Below are 16,811 nucleotides of genomic sequence, written 5' to 3'. Positions count from 1 at the left end.
AATGCATCAGTTAAATGCATTTCAACTCTTCATCTGTTGATTGTTTTTTCTTTCTGGCTCTGGTGCTCTTGTCTTTAACCACCTTGTCCTTAAAGTAAATCTTTGCTGCAATGGGATGTACTGAGAAACTCCTACACAAAGACACAGTCTGAGATGCAGTCTGGGATTCTCGCCAGTCTCACCCTGTGGTTCACCTTGCTGAAGTTTCTGTCAGCCATTCATGCTCGAGTTTGCAGCTCGGTCATGGTGAGAGGTGCCTCTCTGTGGTGTCACATCTGTTGTATTCCTGGAACAGATCGGCACCTACATTCCCAGTTGCAAACGTCAGAAAAAAAGCTCTTGGTAGACAAAAAGGTAATGATAGCAATTAACTGATTGCATCCCTCTTTGAGATATATAGAAGTCAAACTGGGGGAAAGTACTCCAAATCAGCCTAAACCAACTGCTTATTTATTCTCAACATGGCCTAATTTTGGCCTCGGGACTGTGGCTACAGATTTAGTATCTGGTCTTCATGCTTCAGCAGCAGAGATAGTGCTTGATTTTATGCCTGTCAAGCAATTTTGTCATGCAAATGAGATGGTTTAGGCATGAAATTAATAAAATGCCAAACTCCAGGGACAGCTGTTAGGCAGAACTGGAGTATTAAGTAGCACAAAGCACTTCGTGTTGTTTCCTTTTCTCTGGAACAAACTGTTTCTCGGATTTAAAAATGCTGCACAGTATTCATTTTGTTATTGTAGTTTAAATATCATCCAAAAAAGTCACCAAAAAGGTAAAAGAAATGAGACCACCTTGATCACCAGGAGCTTTTTAGAAAATCTATGTGATGGCCCCTTTGGCAGCCTTTCAGTGAAAAGGAGTTGCGGCTTTCAGCGGCGATAAGCCCACATAAAGCTGGAGCTCATGCATGAAAATCTCAGGCTCAACAAAGTCATTCATTACATGCCACTTCAGGCCCTCTAGATTGAGAGGGACACGGGGATTAGTGAGGGGGGTACACTGACTCTCGCATGCAAAAACCCATGACCCCCATGCTCATGTCTTCACACGTACGCAAATGTGTGGGAGCCTGGGATGGTCCCAACTGTTTACACAGGTTCCTGTGTGGTGTGCAAAGACAACCCTTTGCAGAACAAAGGCATTAGGCATTATGCAAAAATTATAGAGGCTAATTTGAACAAAGGAGGTGGGATACTCAATTCATGTTGTATTCCAAAGATCAGGGAATAGATATAGTTAATATAATATCAATATCACTCATATATAGCTGTTATGAAGTTATAGACATCAGCCACTTAGTTTATCTTAGCACAGAGACTTGGCTATGTCAAGAGGTAACAGTATTAGCCTACCAGCACCTCTGGTTTGTTTGTTGTACTTGTAACCTCAAGTGGGACAACAACATTAACCTTGTAGAACTGAAAATTATAATTTTCACACTTTTTATTCAGTTTTTGTGTGAATTAAACAAACAAGACAATAGGCTATGTGTTAATGAGCTTTAGAGGAGATATGAGGGTGGTATCAATCTTTTCATCTAACTCTTTCAAAAAGCCTTGAGAAAGCTCATTAGCAACTCCAGGGGCTTAAGTCCAATAGCACTATCACTGCATCCAACCTCATCCCCAAGGATTGCTGGTTCAGTGTATCTAAGTGTACCTTCACTGCATATAATCTCCAAGGTCTTCTCATGCTTCAGTGAGCAGTTTAATAGGTAGTGTGCTTACCCTGTGTTTGAGTGACAATTCTTACCACAAGAAAACATAAAGGGCCATTGGTGAGATTTGGTTGTGATGACAGCAAATAAAAGGCTGAATAAATAATACATCCAATCTCTTGATGGATTATTTATTTCCAGTACATTGGTGAAAACAAACTAGCACTAACAATAACCCATTTAGGGTATCATATTTTACCAAACCAGTTTTAAGGTATGCTCCATTTGATTATAGCCTTAACACAAGATCAAGTCAACATAGCAATTGTTTTCTTGCCAACTGGCATTGTGCCTCCCTGCTCAAGGGACAGTACAAACTGAGACAAAAGCCAGGTATTGTGTTGGTACACAAAGCTGATCATATAATGTAATAGTCTGAGCAGTAACAAACATCAGCGTTATTGTCATCATTTCAGAGGTTAATATAAGAGGTAATCTGCTCTAACTGTACCACCCTCACAAATAAATTAAATGTTGAGGTGTGGATGTGTGTGAGCTTTAAAGCTGTGATTTTGTTCAGATTGTGTTTTCGCTTATCTGGGCCACAAGGAGGGGCATCTCAGACCCTGAAACTCATTTTCCTGTGCTTTGTGACTCTAGCTGACTTGAATTTCATATGCTCACATTTCAAATGCAAGGTCCCCAAACCCAATTTCTTGTTATGACACTGAGCATATATCCAATTATATAGCAACTGCCAGCAAAACAAGAGGGGTTATAACAAGAGGTATGTAATCATATCAGTGGGTACAGAAAGGGAGATTCAAATGAGTTATAATTCAATGTTTATCCATGAAACTACAACATGTTTTTGTTTCAAACAGATGATGCCATCTCAGATGGCTACTAACAGGCTTGAGCTCAACTATTAGAGAACAAAGCAAAGCTCCAACTGAGGGCTTTGCAAGACATTCTTACTTGTAAGAAGCAAACTTCATCAAGGAACTGGAAACCATCATAAGTTCAGTGGCTAGTGCAATTTGACAAGCATTTTAAAGAATAAATCATTTCCATGATGATCTACAAAAATGTTGTGCCCTAGATTGATACTACTACCTGCTACAGTGGGTACGGAAAGTATTCAGACTCCCTTAAAAATTTTCACTTTGTTATATTGCAGCCATTTGCTAAAATCATTTAAGTTCATTTTTTTCCTCATTAATGTACACACAGTGGCCCATATTGACAGAGAAACATGAAATTGAAATTTTTGCTGATTTATTAAAAAAGAAAAACTGAAATATCTGATCATCCTTGAGATGGTTCTACACCTTCATTGGAGTCCAGCTGTGTTTGATTATACTGATTGGGCTTGATTAGGAAGGCCACACACCTGTCTATATAAGACCTTACGGCTCACAGTGCATGTCAGAGCAAATGAGAATCGTGAGGCCAAAGGAACTGCCTGAAGAGCTCAGAGACAGAATTGTGACAAGGCACAGATCTGGCCAAGGCTCCTAAGAGCACAGTGGCCTCCATAATCCTTAAATGGTTAAATGATTTTAGCAAATGGCTGCAATATAACAAAGTGAAAAATTTAAGGGGGTCTGAATACTTTCCGTGCCCACTGTAAATCAAATAAATCAAACAGTTATGTAGTTTACAATTTGAATCAATATTAAGGCATCTTTTTTAAAAGCACAAAACATTTTTATAAAGATCCAGGCCAAAGTTCACTGAAAGCATGTTCCATTTGATTATAGGCTTATTAACACAAAAGTAAAAATATAGTTAAACATTTAGTTAAACACTGTGCTTGATAAATCTTGGCTTGTAGATAGAAAACATGAAAGGCCTGGCAAACAACCAAAGTACATGGAAATATATAAAGTAACTGGTAACTATATTTAGTTATATATAACTGATTAGGCTTAAAAATGGACCTAAATAAACTTGAGATTGCTTTACTTCAGTTTAAAAACTGCATGATGGCCTACAGGGCTAAAATCTGTGGTTTTAAGACAGAGAGGGTGCGGTATATAGCTGCCGTGTAAAGTTTAGTGGCATAAAAATTATATATGTACTTACTACAGTCAAACTCTTCTTCCCAGATAATATGCATTACCTAAACCTCTCTGTTTGATTATAAGGACTGTAAAAACAACCCTCACAGCTCTGTGGTTAAGCCCTAAATGCACAAAGGATTTCACCACTATCTAATATATGGCCATGGCTGGCAAGTTGCACTGGAGCAAAGATAGTATTTCACAAGATGTTTGTACCCACTAGCAGAGCGAGAAGCGGCGAGAATTAATGTTCATCTTTGTGACACCGATGAGTCTTAGTGGGGCAGAGAGGCCGAGGCCCGGGGTCACGGGGCATTCACACAGCAGGTCTGACAGCTCGTCCCGCTCCTCCAGGCCAAAGGTGGCGTCATTGAGCATCCGGCGATGCAGGTGGCACGTCTGCTCGATCTTCAGCTTGTTGATGTCATTTCGGAGCCGCATGAGCTGCCTCGCCAGCTGCTGGTCCTGCAAGCGCATGTCAGTCTACAAAAAAAAGAAGACGGAGATGAAGGGACACATAGTGTGCTCTTTTTTTTTTAACTAAGCTAACTGTCTCCTGCTGTAGTTTCATATTGAGCACATAGAATTGGGTGGTATCAGTTAAGAAAACTGACAAACCATTCCTTTAAACAAAGTTATTTGTTATTTAACTGTCATTTATTCTAAGTATAATTCCAAAAACAAATTATGCATAGTTGAGATAATTCAGATTTACTAAATCTTCCATTCATTCCTTATTGAATGACAACATTTAAAAAGAAAACTCACAGAGGGGCATCCATAAACAAGTTTCTTAGCATACGCTCTCTCGAGCGTATGTCCACTGTCCATGTGCAAACATCTGTACAAAGATCACAATCGTCTCTCTTGTCCATTGTCTTTGTGCAAAATGTTTGTGGCCACATACTGTATGAGTGTGCTTCTGTCAGCGCCTCTTTGCATGCTCAGTCCCAGCTCATGAACCGTGGGCGATTGTGCAGAGTAATTGAACAGAGTAAAATGATTAGACTTGCAGAAACTGTGTGTAAAAAATGTCTGATGCTATTGCCCGAGACCCAATCAATCTCACTCACTAATTTGAGTGGGATTCTTCTGGACACAAATTGGACATTGTGTGCATTGTTAAATTCTAATTAGCTAACTAGAAGGAAATGATCTCAGTTATCTCTCTGGCATTTAACTGCAAGTCCTCTCGCTTCAAAATGTGAAATAATGTGCAGTTGAATCTCAAGTGTCCAACAATACTTTCTGCAATATGCAACCAAATGTGAGGAAACTGTAACGTCTCACCAGTTCTCTCCTAAGCCAACTGATAGCCTCGTCGATATTCCCAAATCCTTTCATAGAATGGCAACTTGATGGCAACTTGCACTGAATCACATCAGAGCTCACTACAGCCTCTTTGGGTGTGATGACTTGCCCTTCGGGCTCCACTTGAGTCGGGCCTTTTCCAGCTCCGGACTCTCTGAAGCTTTCTGTCTCCAGTCGGGCTTTCCACTCCAGGTAAGAGGGTCTCCTGGTCTCCAGTCTTAACTTTTCTGTCAAGGCCTTCAAGGTCATGAGATGGTCATCTGCAGGCAAATCCACACCTTCCCCACATTCTGTTTCCTCTGAGACACCAACCCTGTCCACCGTGATCTGAGGAAGTGAGGGTGCGTCCATCATATATCTGCCAAATACAAAAAGCTTCTCAAAAAGGTGTCAAAATAAAAAATAAAGATATCTGCTCTTCATTGGTGGTCTCCTTCGCTGTGACAAATGACCATAGCTGTGACTTTTTGTCCTTTTTGCATTTACTTTCTCTGCTATATGTCAGGAAAGTCAATCTTTAAAAGATTTTTAATGGATCCATTGGTGTTTCAGAGGGAGATAATCTTAAGAACTGTGGAAGAGAGAAGAAGCAAGTTATGAGACGTTTGCTGACAATGCCTCTGACAACTGTCCCCAGATGACGAGAAACAAAAGTGACATGACGTGACAAAAAGGCAACATCTCAACTTTGGCATGACAGGCTCAGCTGCGTAACAGAACAGATTATATCTCAGAAAGAGTGAATGATGATTATAATGAAAGCTTTCTTGCATCTTCTCATGTAATCCTGTAAACTGATTTAGATCAACCATATGGCTTCGCACATATCAAATATTAAAGGAGCGGCACGCCGAGGGAACACACCTCCAGGATTTTCATTTCACAGGAACAAATCGTTTCCATAGCAACGACACAGACACTGTAAATGAATCAGCAATTTTCCACCTCCTGTCCTCAGGGCTCATTGCCTGAACCAACCTGAAGTGACAGACGACTGACAGTGGGACACGACGGCTGGTAGTCTTGCTCTACCTTTCTATTTACAGCTCAAAACATATGTAGCATTAATTCACATGTGCACGCCTTTTTCACATCATTAGACAATATGTATTTGGTCTCCTAGGAGGCACTTAGAGTCTGCAGCCATGCTAGCATACTGACGATGCCAGAATGCTAATGTTTAGCAGGTGTAATGTTTACCATGCTCACTATCTTCATCATCTTTGCTAGATTTGTCAATTAGCACTGAACACAAACTACACCTGAGGCTGATGGGAATGTGGCTTGTTTTGCATGTGTAATCATGAACAAAAGAATTGAACAAATTGAAATACTGACCTGTCAGAGTCAGAGTTTTCAACAATTCCTCCTGAGGGGGACAGGAACCACAAAAATCAACAACAAGGTCCTAAAGGAAAAGTCAGGCTGCTAGCATGGCTAAAACGTTATGAGACATTACACGTATTAAAGGGACCTGTACTGTTATCATGCCATACGTCCATGCACAATTAAATTGCTATCACAAATCCAGATGTTGGTATTTTCACTGACCATTTAGTCGCAAATTAAATCTTTAATGCAGCCTCTTAAATGATATAGCACTAACAGTATAACAGTGGCAGCAAAAGCAGACTTTCTGCCCAGTGTCTTCTTACAAAGTCTTCAAGCGCTCAGTAAGTGGTTTGAGCTCAGTTATTCCATAATGGGTACAGCAGACCAGCAGTGAAGTCATTGCCCTTGTATCTAATGATAGGTTTGGCTGTTCTGCAAGGTAAAATAGACCTCTGGCTGTGCAGGGTAGTCGACTTATGAATGCGCAGGAATGGATCCACTCCTTATTCTCTACAGGAATCAGTGTGTCTCTGGAGACCACACTGTCACAGGACACCAATAAAGGAGAAGGAAAATCCATGCCACATGCATTTTTAAAGAACCTGTAAAGCCCATGTATGGACAGTAAGGAAGTGATTTAAATTGTAAAAAGAAACTGCAGAGCTAAGAAGTTTAGAAAGACGGGGGGAAGTGTGTAAGCAAATATTATATAATGAGCTATGATCACAGTTATAAAGAAGTAAAGGGTTTAAAATCATAAAAGCAAACCAGCCTCTTGCAGGCTGCTTGATCATTTAAGAGGCGCTTTTGGTGAACTCAGCCACTTTTGAATAGAACAGCAGGAAATATTCATCTTGAGAAATCCAAAATTTACATCCTGAATATCAAATGCAGCCTGGGGCAAATACATATACTGACTAATCTTAGGGAAAAGGACTATTTATCCCCATTATCCAAATGTCCTAACTGGCATCCCAATTGCCAAGCATCACCCCATACATTCCTCTGGTTTCAAGACTGCAGAATTTGATTGGTCAGCAACATCCAGCTGCAGCGTTGCCACACCAATAAAATTTATTTTTGTGGTGTTGGAATAAGAGATGCCAAAACCTCGTCTGGCTAAAGAGCTTAGGAAGTCTGGCTCCCCTATCTGGAAAATGCAGGCATGTCTACATAACAAACATGACCGCAGAGTAACTAATCATTTGTGTGTATCTGTCCAGTCTATAACATAACCTGCCTCTGAGTCATTCCCATTCAGAGGTGATGAATTTCATTCTGCAGTGCTGATATACAGTACATGAGAATATGAGCATTATCCATAGAAATCACTGGTAGGATCAAGGGTTAAGCCAAAGAGATGAAAAGCCTGCGTTAACACAAAAGCTATTCATAAAGGTAAGCACTGAAATTACTGCGGCAGATTGGATTCCTTCATTATGGCAGCAGAAACAGTCTTTAGTTCCCAGTTTACAGGCTAAACCAATCACAACAGAAGGAGAGAGAAAACCATGTTGGATATCAGTGTCAACAGGTTCTCTTTTCTAATTGTACTCACTAAAGGAGGGATGACTTTAAATAAAAAGCACATTCAGAGAGACAATTGTTCCAGCATCTATGAGAATGTGATGTGTTGTGATCATCAAATCTAATTCCTCCTGTGTTCAATTTAATTTCCTTGAGTTAAATTCCTTAAGTCAAACAGGATTTATTACTGTAACACAACCTGAAATAGTAGTTATGTGGGATGGGTTGAAGTAGCATAGCACATGCACACAAACACAAGGTAAATATCATATTTACAGAAATGGTAGAAAATAACAACAGCAATACAACAAAAGACTTATTTTCGTTCCTGTATTTCTGACTTTTATTATTCTCTCGACCTTATTTTAGTCTTACTTTAGCCCATGTCGGGATATAAAGTTGTATCCAAGTTTATTCATTTCAAACCATAATTTAATGCAGCTCGTTGAATTTTCTAACACGTGGTTCTCGTTATTTTTTAATAGCTTAATTAAACTAAATTTCCGTAAAATGAAATTTTGAAAATAAAATAATTTAAAAAAAGACACTGAAATGTTTAACTTACTAAAACCGGGTGATGCTACTTCCACATTCTACACGTGAGTACACATTCAGTCAGCCTCCTCGAGCTTTTCTGAAGCCGAGCTGCAAGGTGAGACAACAGCACCTGAAACACGGCGGTACAAACTGCGTATGTCTCGTTTACCTTGTAACAATCTCCCAGCAGAATCCCTCCAACTTGTACTCAGCCGCCCTGAATCAGCAAAGACCACCTCCGGCTTCTCCCCTCAGCAGCTCCACGGTCCACTTGTTTTTGAGCAGAGAGCTACCGGAGGAGGGGCGGGAAGGTTGCGTCAGGTTCTGGTTGCTTGGAGACGTCCCAGGAATCTCTATCAGAGTTCCCGCTGCATGAACGTTATTGCAAGGGCGCCACAGTCTGATAATCAGGCAACAGTTTTACTCTTACTATTGTTTATTTTCATTCAACAAAATACAACAAATAAACCTTTTGTTTTTAAAACAATACAACTGGACAATAAGTACAAAATATGAAAAATTCAGAACACGAAAACAGACACACAAAGTTTTCATTGGTTACATATTTCCCTTACGAAAATGACTATTAAATTCTGAGTGAATAAATACAAAGAGCTCCTCAAAGCCGTGGAAGAATATACAAATACTAATTTTACAGCTTGCCGATTCAGTGTGGTAGGAACTGCTATAAGAATCTACAGTCATTTCTCCTTATGAACTGTTTGTTTTATGAATACACCATAACTAAATAAATAGAGATAAAAATAGAGAATATTGTCTATGCATTTCAATATAGTTGAAACTCAACAGGTAGCATCTTTTACAGCCACCATTGGTTTGTTTGAGTGCTGATTGTTCATCGCATGAGAGGTATCAGTGCAGGGGACAAGAGCCCTGAACGTGCCAGGAATTAAACTGGAGATTTTAAGAGATGCAGAGATGCAAGTGAGCTGGTGTGACGAGGGTGGTCTGCATTTCCAGTGGCACTCCTATAAATAGCCCTAAACCGCCTAATATTTTTGGTGCTGGTGATTTTTGTTAATACAAAACATATGCCACATTACACACAAACTACACTACAGTTCAACAGGCTGAACATTATATTGAATATTCGCCATAATAGCCTTAATTAGATTTTCGATGGGGTCAGTTAAATTAGAATCTGCGTAATATTGGGAGTCATAAACCTGCAGTTTCAAAATAACCCGTTTTATGTAATTGTCAGAAATTCAGCAACAAATTCAACACATAGTATGACTGTCATATCACTTAGTGGTAAGTTCTTGTGGCATGGACTCTGAAAGATCTCAAAGATTATCATAAATGTATGAAATTTTGTTCAAGAATGATACACCCAAAAAAATAAATAAATAAATAAACGCCTAACCAATTAATAATAACAGCAACCTCTTACTTATTATTTCTACAAAATATGGCAAAGCACTAAAATGTGAAATGTACAGAAATGTGTTTTGCATCCAGCAATGTCTGTATGGCCTGTGTGTTGGGTCTTTGTGTACTGGACAAATGTTCTAGATGAGGGTATCCTGTGTGTAGTTGTGGCTCTGCTGGTTTTGTATTGCTCAGATGAAATACCAGTCATATTCTGAGTGAAACATGTCTTCAAATTTAACAAGTGCAACAAAGAAAAGTCATAAAAGTGCAACTAGTATTAAAACAAAAAGAGCAAAAAGGGTCAAAATGTCTGGTATAAGCAGTCACATGAATACTTGAAATCCACATTCAATTACACATTTTCTGCATGATAAAGACAGTAACACAAGTTAAATTATTTATCGCTTATACTGTAGTGAAACAGAATTTTAGATTCTTTGTAGAAAATGTCTTCTATGTTTAGATTTGTTGATAATGTTGAAAATTTTATTGAGAAATCAGTAGTGTTCAGCATTTACGGACCAAGCTCATCACTCGATTTCTTATATTTTGGAAATCACCCCATTTTATCTTGATTTGTGGCTGACACAAGTGATGGCCTACTATGAGACTGACTACCTCTGATCTAAGTTACTTTCATAAAGTCAGCTCCTCTATGTCATCATCAAATGAGGTGATGGCACGTATGGCAGGTCTGCTATCTGCTACCTGTAGAGTGCTTAAAGAGGATGATGGTGGAGTGGAAGACCCAGAGTTAAAGCTGAACAGTCCTTCCCTTCTTGATCGTACTCCATTCGTAGCTGGAGGACTACTGAGGACCTCCATTTTATTGGAGGTGCTCACACTGTCACCAGCATGTGTGTTCAGGGCACCAAACAGCTGCTGCATGAGGCTAGACTTCCTGTCCTTCCCCATTCCTTTCTCTGTGTCCTTTTCTTTTCCTGTCTCCACCCCTCTTAGACTAAAAACACCTATTGCTTCCTCTTTGGGTGGAGGTGGAGGGAAACCAGAAGACCCTCTGGAAGCTGAATTCCCGAAAGAAGGCGCGTAGCTTCCGAATGCCAAGTCGTCACTGGAGAATTGGGTGCGTAGTGCTCTCCTCCCCACTCCAGTTGTACCTGCTCCACCCTCTATGCCTGGTCTTCTCCTTCCACCTTCCCTGCTTCCAGCACCAGCACGCAAACTGGCTGACTCCTCTGGTTCTGTGAGGCTGAAAACTGAATTTGAGTTATGGTTCCTCTGCTCAGGGGGATGAGGAGATGAATGGCTACTGGTACTCTTACTGGACCCAGAGGGACCCAACTCTGCAAACATGGAGTCCTGGACTCCCTGGTTTTGACAATCTATTTCGCGCATCTTGGCCAGCAGCTGCTCTTTTTTGCGACGTGCTTCCTCTGCTACTTGCTGACTGGCCAGAGCCTCTTGGTTCCACTTGTCCACCTCGTCCTGGACGTGACCACGCTTCCTGTTGGTCTCTTCCTCCTTCTGGTTAAACAGGGAACTTGTCTTCTTTCTGCCTTCCTCCTCCATTTCTCTCTCCCAGCCTGTGGACACAGTATGTGTTAGCTTTAAGTAAAAGTAATGACTTTAAACATTTTAATGCTTTTTCTAATTCAGGCAATAAGTATATGTAGGTATACCCTTGTCTTTACCGTCTCTTAGTCTCTTTGCCTTCTCTTCAAGCACATTCAGCTCCTGGCTGAGTTGCTGTTTCTCCTTCTCCTGCACTTTCTCCCTGTCCGTTTCTTTTTCCTTGTCTCTCATTTTCTGCTGTTCCCAGTGTTGATGCTTATCTTCTGTCTCTTCCCCTCTGTCCACTCTGTCAAGTTCCTGTTGACAGAAAGAGTTGCAACAGGTGAATGGCAGATACATAACAGTGACAGTGTGTCCTAAACCAGAAGCTGAAATATGGATAGTGGGAAAGGTGAGGGGAAGACACTTTACTTTGAGTGACAGGTATTCATCAGATCCCCGTTCACTGTAATCATTGGCATCAGTGATGGCAGGGGGAGGTGTGGGGAAATCCAGACTAGACACCCTGTCTTCAGTCTGCACTGCCTTGGTGCAGTTCCTGCTGGGCACTATATGTGAAATAAAAGTAGAGTTTATATCAGAGACAATTTTGCTAAACCTGTTCCTAACCATCCCTTGATGTAGAGCACTAATATTTATCAGCATTTTTGTCATTTTTTTGTTGATGCACTCTAAGGAATATTATTTATTATTTAGACATTCAACAACAATTAAGAAACAGAAAAGACAAATTTCCTGACTTTTCAAAGTCCATTCTGATATGTGTGAACATACACAGCCACAGGCTTAGTAAACACAAAGCTTCCTTTGACTGTTCATGACCATAGCAATAAAAGCATTTTTAGGTTTTATGATAAATACATTGATAAAACATACTGTTAGGTCTTACCTTTCCGTTTTGTGCAACTGTCAGTATCTTTTCTTACGGAGGCTTTCACCATGCGGTTGGCATAAATGTTCTTGGCATCTAGTTCCCTCTCCTTCTCCTGATAAGAAAACAAAAAAAAAAAACCAAGAAAATTTCATGCGTGGACCAAGCTGCTCTTTATACACAATCATAAAGGATGACACTTTCAGTAGTTATTTAAAGTAGATTTTTGTGTATATACACCTTAAGTTTATTGATCAGTCGTTCCAGCTCCTCCTGCAGAGTCCTGATCTCCTCCTGGGCACTGACGGTCTTTTTCCTCTCTGCAGCCAACTGCCTCTGGTAACTGCTGTTGCTCAGCTCCATGCTACGCTCCAGCTCCTTCAAATATGCACAGATAAACAAAAGCACAAAGGAGTCAAATCTCTAAGCTACATCTTAAAAAGAAGTGGGAAAGCTCATGTTCAGAAATAAGTCGACAGCAGGGCAAAGTCTATCAAATCTGAAACTGCCAAGCTCCTTAAGTTGCAGTGTTTACTAGCATATACAGTGCTGTCAGAGAGCATTCCACCTCCTTGAGCATTTCCTGTTCTTCCTTAAACTTAGAGAAGACTGTTGCTTTCACTGGAAATCAATGGCTCAATAAACAACTAGGTAGATAAATTAATTCCAATATAAATTAACCTTAATCTTGCGTTCTGCCTCTTGGGCCCGTGCCTTCTCTTCCTCCAGCTTGCGGCTTAGCTCATCCCTGGCTCCTAACTCTCGCTGGTCGACCAGCTTCTTTAGCCGTGCGATGGTCGCCTGACTCCTTTGCAGCTGCTCCTCGCTGTCCTTCAGCCTCCGATCAGTTGTCCGTTCCCGCTCCTGAGTGCGCCTGAGCCGCTCGCGCAGCACGTGCATATCATTGGAGTGGCGTGACAGCAACTGGGAAATCTCGCTTTCTGTGTCGTCATAGCGCTGCAAGGCTTTCTCTTGACGAACCTGAAGCTGCAGCATGGAAAAGAAGACAGTCCATGTTAGGATGCCACAGATGTTAAATGTGAGGATGAAGGAAAATAAGAAACCAAAGACAATTCCAGGCCCTGTACATTCAAATACAACCAAAACAGAAGGTTAATTGTACTTGTCTGAGGATTCGGTTTTCCTTCTGCAGCTCATCAGTGCGCTGTTGCAGCTCAGCAAGAGCATTACGCAATTCATTGATCTTTAGCAGGCGGGCCGAAAGCATCCGCTTGGTCACGAGGTCCAGGTCTTTAGGGGGTGTGGAATCTTTGCTTTGTGATCGTACTCCCTTGAAATGCTGCTGGATCAGGGGTTGGCCACCTAGACGCTGTGGGCGGGACACACCCCGGCGCCCCAAACGACCTACGAGACAGAAACACACATGATGCAGAAATCATTTTAATAGAAATAAAGTTTTACTTACTTTTAAAGTCCATTACTGAAACTCATTGATGTAAGTGCATCCCAGTTGAATGGTGAATATAATTTGAGGTTGAAGCTACAGTACAAGCTAACCAAAGCTGTTGATAAGAACTTTTACAATATTCAAATGGAACTTCAGAAGGAGAAATTTGTTGTGTCTAACAATTTATTTGTGGGTATAGGGTAAGAGTTGCTCATAAAAATCTAATCCTCATAAGTGGATTTTTTTCCCTCTGCAAAGATCACCATGTTAAAATCTGCCTTACACTGCCATCAACTGGACAGTCAAGAAAATTTATCCAGTAAGGATTAAGTTTCATTCATTCATCCATCCATATTTGATCACTTCCTTGCTTTATGTACCTGTCTTGTAGAGGGGGCTGCTAGAATTCTTCTTTGCCTGCACCCCTTTTTGAGGAGTAGGAGATGGAGTCTGGGAACGGGAGTATGGTGAGAGCGAACGCTCTGAAGGAGACTCATTCTCATAGTCCTCTGAGTAAAATGACCCAGTACTTCTCTGTCCCTCTCCGTCTGATATCTGGTCCCGATCAGGATCTGAATGCCAGGTTCTGGTTTTCGATCTAGTCTCAACGTAGCTGTCTTTTTCATCCTCATCCTGGGTCTTGTCCCGGACGTTCTTTTTGTGTTTTCTGAAGGATGATGTTGGGGAATCTTTCTTTGTACTCCGGAGGGACTGGCGACTAAGATCAACATCCCGGTTGTTTTCATACAGGTCAGTGGACTGTTCAGATTCCATGTTCTCACTTTGAGAAGAAATGCTGAGTTGAATTTTAACACAAAAAGAGAGAAAGAAACAAATCAGACTCTGAATCATATTACAGTTTTTCTGAGCTATAATTTAAAATTAACAAAGGCCTACTTGTAAGGGATGTCCCTTACCTGATTTAACAGACTTACATTAAAAGTCCCTTGGCAAACTGTCTTCAACATTTATATTGCGCAACCCACATGAAAATTCTCGAAATTCATCCAGAACAGTACTAAGAAGCTAGGCCAACTGGTTTCTTTCAGGTTTTCCGTATTGTGTGTCTTGGTCACTAAGCGACAATACACACGAGGTGGAATTTTCCATGAAGCTGAATGATGTATGATATCACTATTCCACACCACTGCTGTTACATACAAAATACTAGCCTGTCCCTGTCTGTCCTGGAGACTTATTAAACAGCCAGATTATTATTTCTGACTGCAATAAGATGCACATGCTCACACACATTCATGGACTATAGACAAAACAAAGGAAATATAAAAATAAGTAGAATTTTTTTTTTCTATTGTTGGTGCTCAGTCCAACACCAGTTTTTTTTGCGTCTGGACGGTAACAACCTTAATCAGCCTGAAGAATAAACATATAATTCAAACCTTATGCAGAGGAGCAATCATGCTTCATCACGTATCAGTGCTAATGGGATGTAAAGGACACACGGTCATCTGCCCCTTTTATCAACCCTGACAATAACAGAATCACTTGATGAGCAAGTATCTATGGCAGCGACAGTACACACAGCCACATCACCATAAATGGACAAGAGCATCATTATAGGTCAAGCTGGGCAGAGAGGTCCTACACCTGAATACAAACCTGTTTCTAAAAATGATGTTAAGCTTTGTCATGTAGTTTTATCTTTTTCCATGTGGACTAAAGCTTTTTAACCCCTAACCTCCAAAGGAAAACATGGTTCTTTTTAGCTCCTCAATATTCACAAGCAACATTTGCACACTAATAGATAAACACTAAAAAGGGTGTTCATTCAAATTTTGGTTTTTGTTTATAAAAACAAACTTTTGATTTTTAAAGAATGATTTGTAACCATATGAATTTTATGGTTACCATACAATTACCATTCTCATTATGAACTAACTAAATCGAATGAAATAATTATCCTGATCAAAATTACACCAAGTACTGTCCAAAGGAATATCTGCCTGAATAATGGACAAAAATATCCGAGTATTTTAACACTCACCGCATACATCATATCCCAATCTCCTCTGTCGTCTTCATCATGATAATATCCGATTGTACCCTGGTCCCTGATAGCGCTGTTCAGTAACTGTTTAGCTGGGTCACGATCTCTGTACTTAAATGCACAAGCAGATGCTTGTTATCAAGGGTTTATTACAGCGGCAGCAGTAGCTATACTTGCTTTCTCTGTCACGGACAGATTGGATTAAAGTAGGCCGTCTGCTGTTGACAGGTACAGTGCTATTGTCAGACTGCCTGCCGAGTAAAAGCAACAATAACAAATATAGCCAACCACAAATCTGCGGGCCCTCTGCTCCTCAGCAACACCAAACAGACGTGAATAACAGAAGAAAAAATGGGAGACGATACCATTTCAGCGTATTGACATTAGCAAACGTTAGCATGTTAGAGCTTCTACAAAGCTAACGGTGCTGAGTGAGCTTATTGCCACCTACTGCTAGCATGGCAACAACAAAAAAAACTACCATCAACAGGTGGGATGTATTTTAGCGTTACTGTTCGGAGTCTGCTGCCACTAACCTGTGCGTTTCCGCGTTTACTTTTAAAATATCTTACTGGCGTTGTTTGGTTTACGTTTAACTTTGTAGCATTAAACAACTTCTTGTTTAGACTCGACTGGCTAAGGTTAGCTACATAGCTTCAACTATTAGCAAGCTTGCTAACATCAACTTAAGCAAGCTTAGCTGCCGTTAGATACACATAAGAAGGCAGAGCCGTCCGCCCTTTTTGGAAACAAACAGTCCTGACTGTCGTTTCAGAATGCGCCGACCTGTAATTATCCACAGTCAAACAGCTGCACGGAGTAATCCTGCCTTTCGGGGGCATTCAGATACTATTTTTTGTTCTCAGTCCACGCCTTGAGGTTTGCTCCAGTCCAGCCGCTGACGCCGTACCATGGCAACCAGAGCACTCCCTGCAATTACACTCTTCCACCAGAGTGGCGCTGTAGTACGTTTTGTGACCGGTTGTCACCATATGTTGGGGCAGTCACAGCAAACTGCTTAGCTTACAAATGAGTTACAGTAGGCTATATGAGGAATACCATGATATCAGCTAGCCAACCAAAAATGTGCTGGTATGTTTGAGATTTTTGTCATGAAACATATATGTTATCTTATATGCAGCATATCACTCACAAAATTTGCA

General features: G+C 40.6%; 2 protein-coding genes across 3 annotated transcripts; both read right to left on the bottom strand.

Moving 5' to 3' along the window:
• Positions 1 to 3,238: 3,238 nt before the first annotated feature.
• On the bottom strand, positions 3,239 to 5,388 carry fam167ab (family with sequence similarity 167 member Ab). Its single transcript, XM_041065186.1, has 2 exons — positions 5,017 to 5,388; positions 3,239 to 4,209 (listed from the first exon to the last, which is right to left on the bottom strand). The coding sequence occupies exons 1-2, from the start codon at positions 5,386 to 5,388 to the stop codon at positions 3,946 to 3,948; spliced, it is 636 nt and encodes a 211-aa protein (XP_040921120.1). The 3' UTR covers positions 3,239 to 3,945.
• Positions 5,389 to 8,875: 3,487 nt separating this feature from the next.
• lca5 (lebercilin LCA5) lies at positions 8,876 to 16,538 on the bottom strand. 2 transcript variants are annotated; one of them, XM_041065184.1, is made up of 10 exons: positions 16,435 to 16,538; positions 15,653 to 15,754; positions 14,021 to 14,436; positions 13,356 to 13,597; positions 12,914 to 13,219; positions 12,473 to 12,610; positions 12,251 to 12,347; positions 11,773 to 11,909; positions 11,481 to 11,658; positions 8,876 to 11,372 (listed from the first exon to the last, which is right to left on the bottom strand). In XM_041065184.1, exons 1-10 carry the CDS (start codon positions 16,488 to 16,490, stop codon positions 10,465 to 10,467), a joined length of 2,580 nt encoding a protein of 859 aa, XP_040921118.1. In that variant the 5' UTR covers positions 16,491 to 16,538; the 3' UTR covers positions 8,876 to 10,464. The 2 variants fall into 2 exon arrangements, with proteins under 2 accessions (XP_040921118.1, XP_040921119.1); XM_041065185.1 differs by lacking the exon at positions 16,435 to 16,538 and adding an exon at positions 16,185 to 16,375 and having other exon boundaries at positions 15,646 to 15,759.
• Positions 16,539 to 16,811: the final 273 nt, after the last annotated feature.

This window comes from Toxotes jaculatrix, chromosome 19 (genome assembly GCF_017976425.1).
Source record: "Toxotes jaculatrix isolate fToxJac2 chromosome 19, fToxJac2.pri, whole genome shotgun sequence".
Classification (NCBI taxonomy): Eukaryota; Metazoa; Chordata; class Actinopteri; family Toxotidae; genus Toxotes; species Toxotes jaculatrix.
Note: the sequence above shows the minus strand (reverse complement) of the source record. Positions and strands in the feature narration are given on the sequence as shown.

Coding starts and splice junctions, on each gene's coding strand:
- fam167ab (XM_041065186.1), bottom strand. CDS start 5,388: ATGGACGCACCCTCACTTCCTCAGATCACGGTGGACAGGGTTGGTGTC. Junction 4,210..5,016: donor GTTGGCTTAGGAGAGAACTG/GTGAGACGTTAC, acceptor TTTTTTTTGTAG/ACTGACATGCGCTTGCAGGA.
- lca5 (XM_041065184.1), bottom strand. CDS start 16,490: ATGCCCCCGAAAGGCAGGATTACTCCGTGCAGCTGTTTGACTGTGGAT. Junction 14,437..15,652: donor AGAGGAGATTGGGATATGAT/GTATGCGGTGAG, acceptor AATTCAACTCAG/CATTTCTTCTCAAAGTGAGA. Junction 13,598..14,020: donor CAGCCCCCTCTACAAGACAG/GTACATAAAGCA, acceptor TCTGTCTCGTAG/GTCGTTTGGGGCGCCGGGGT.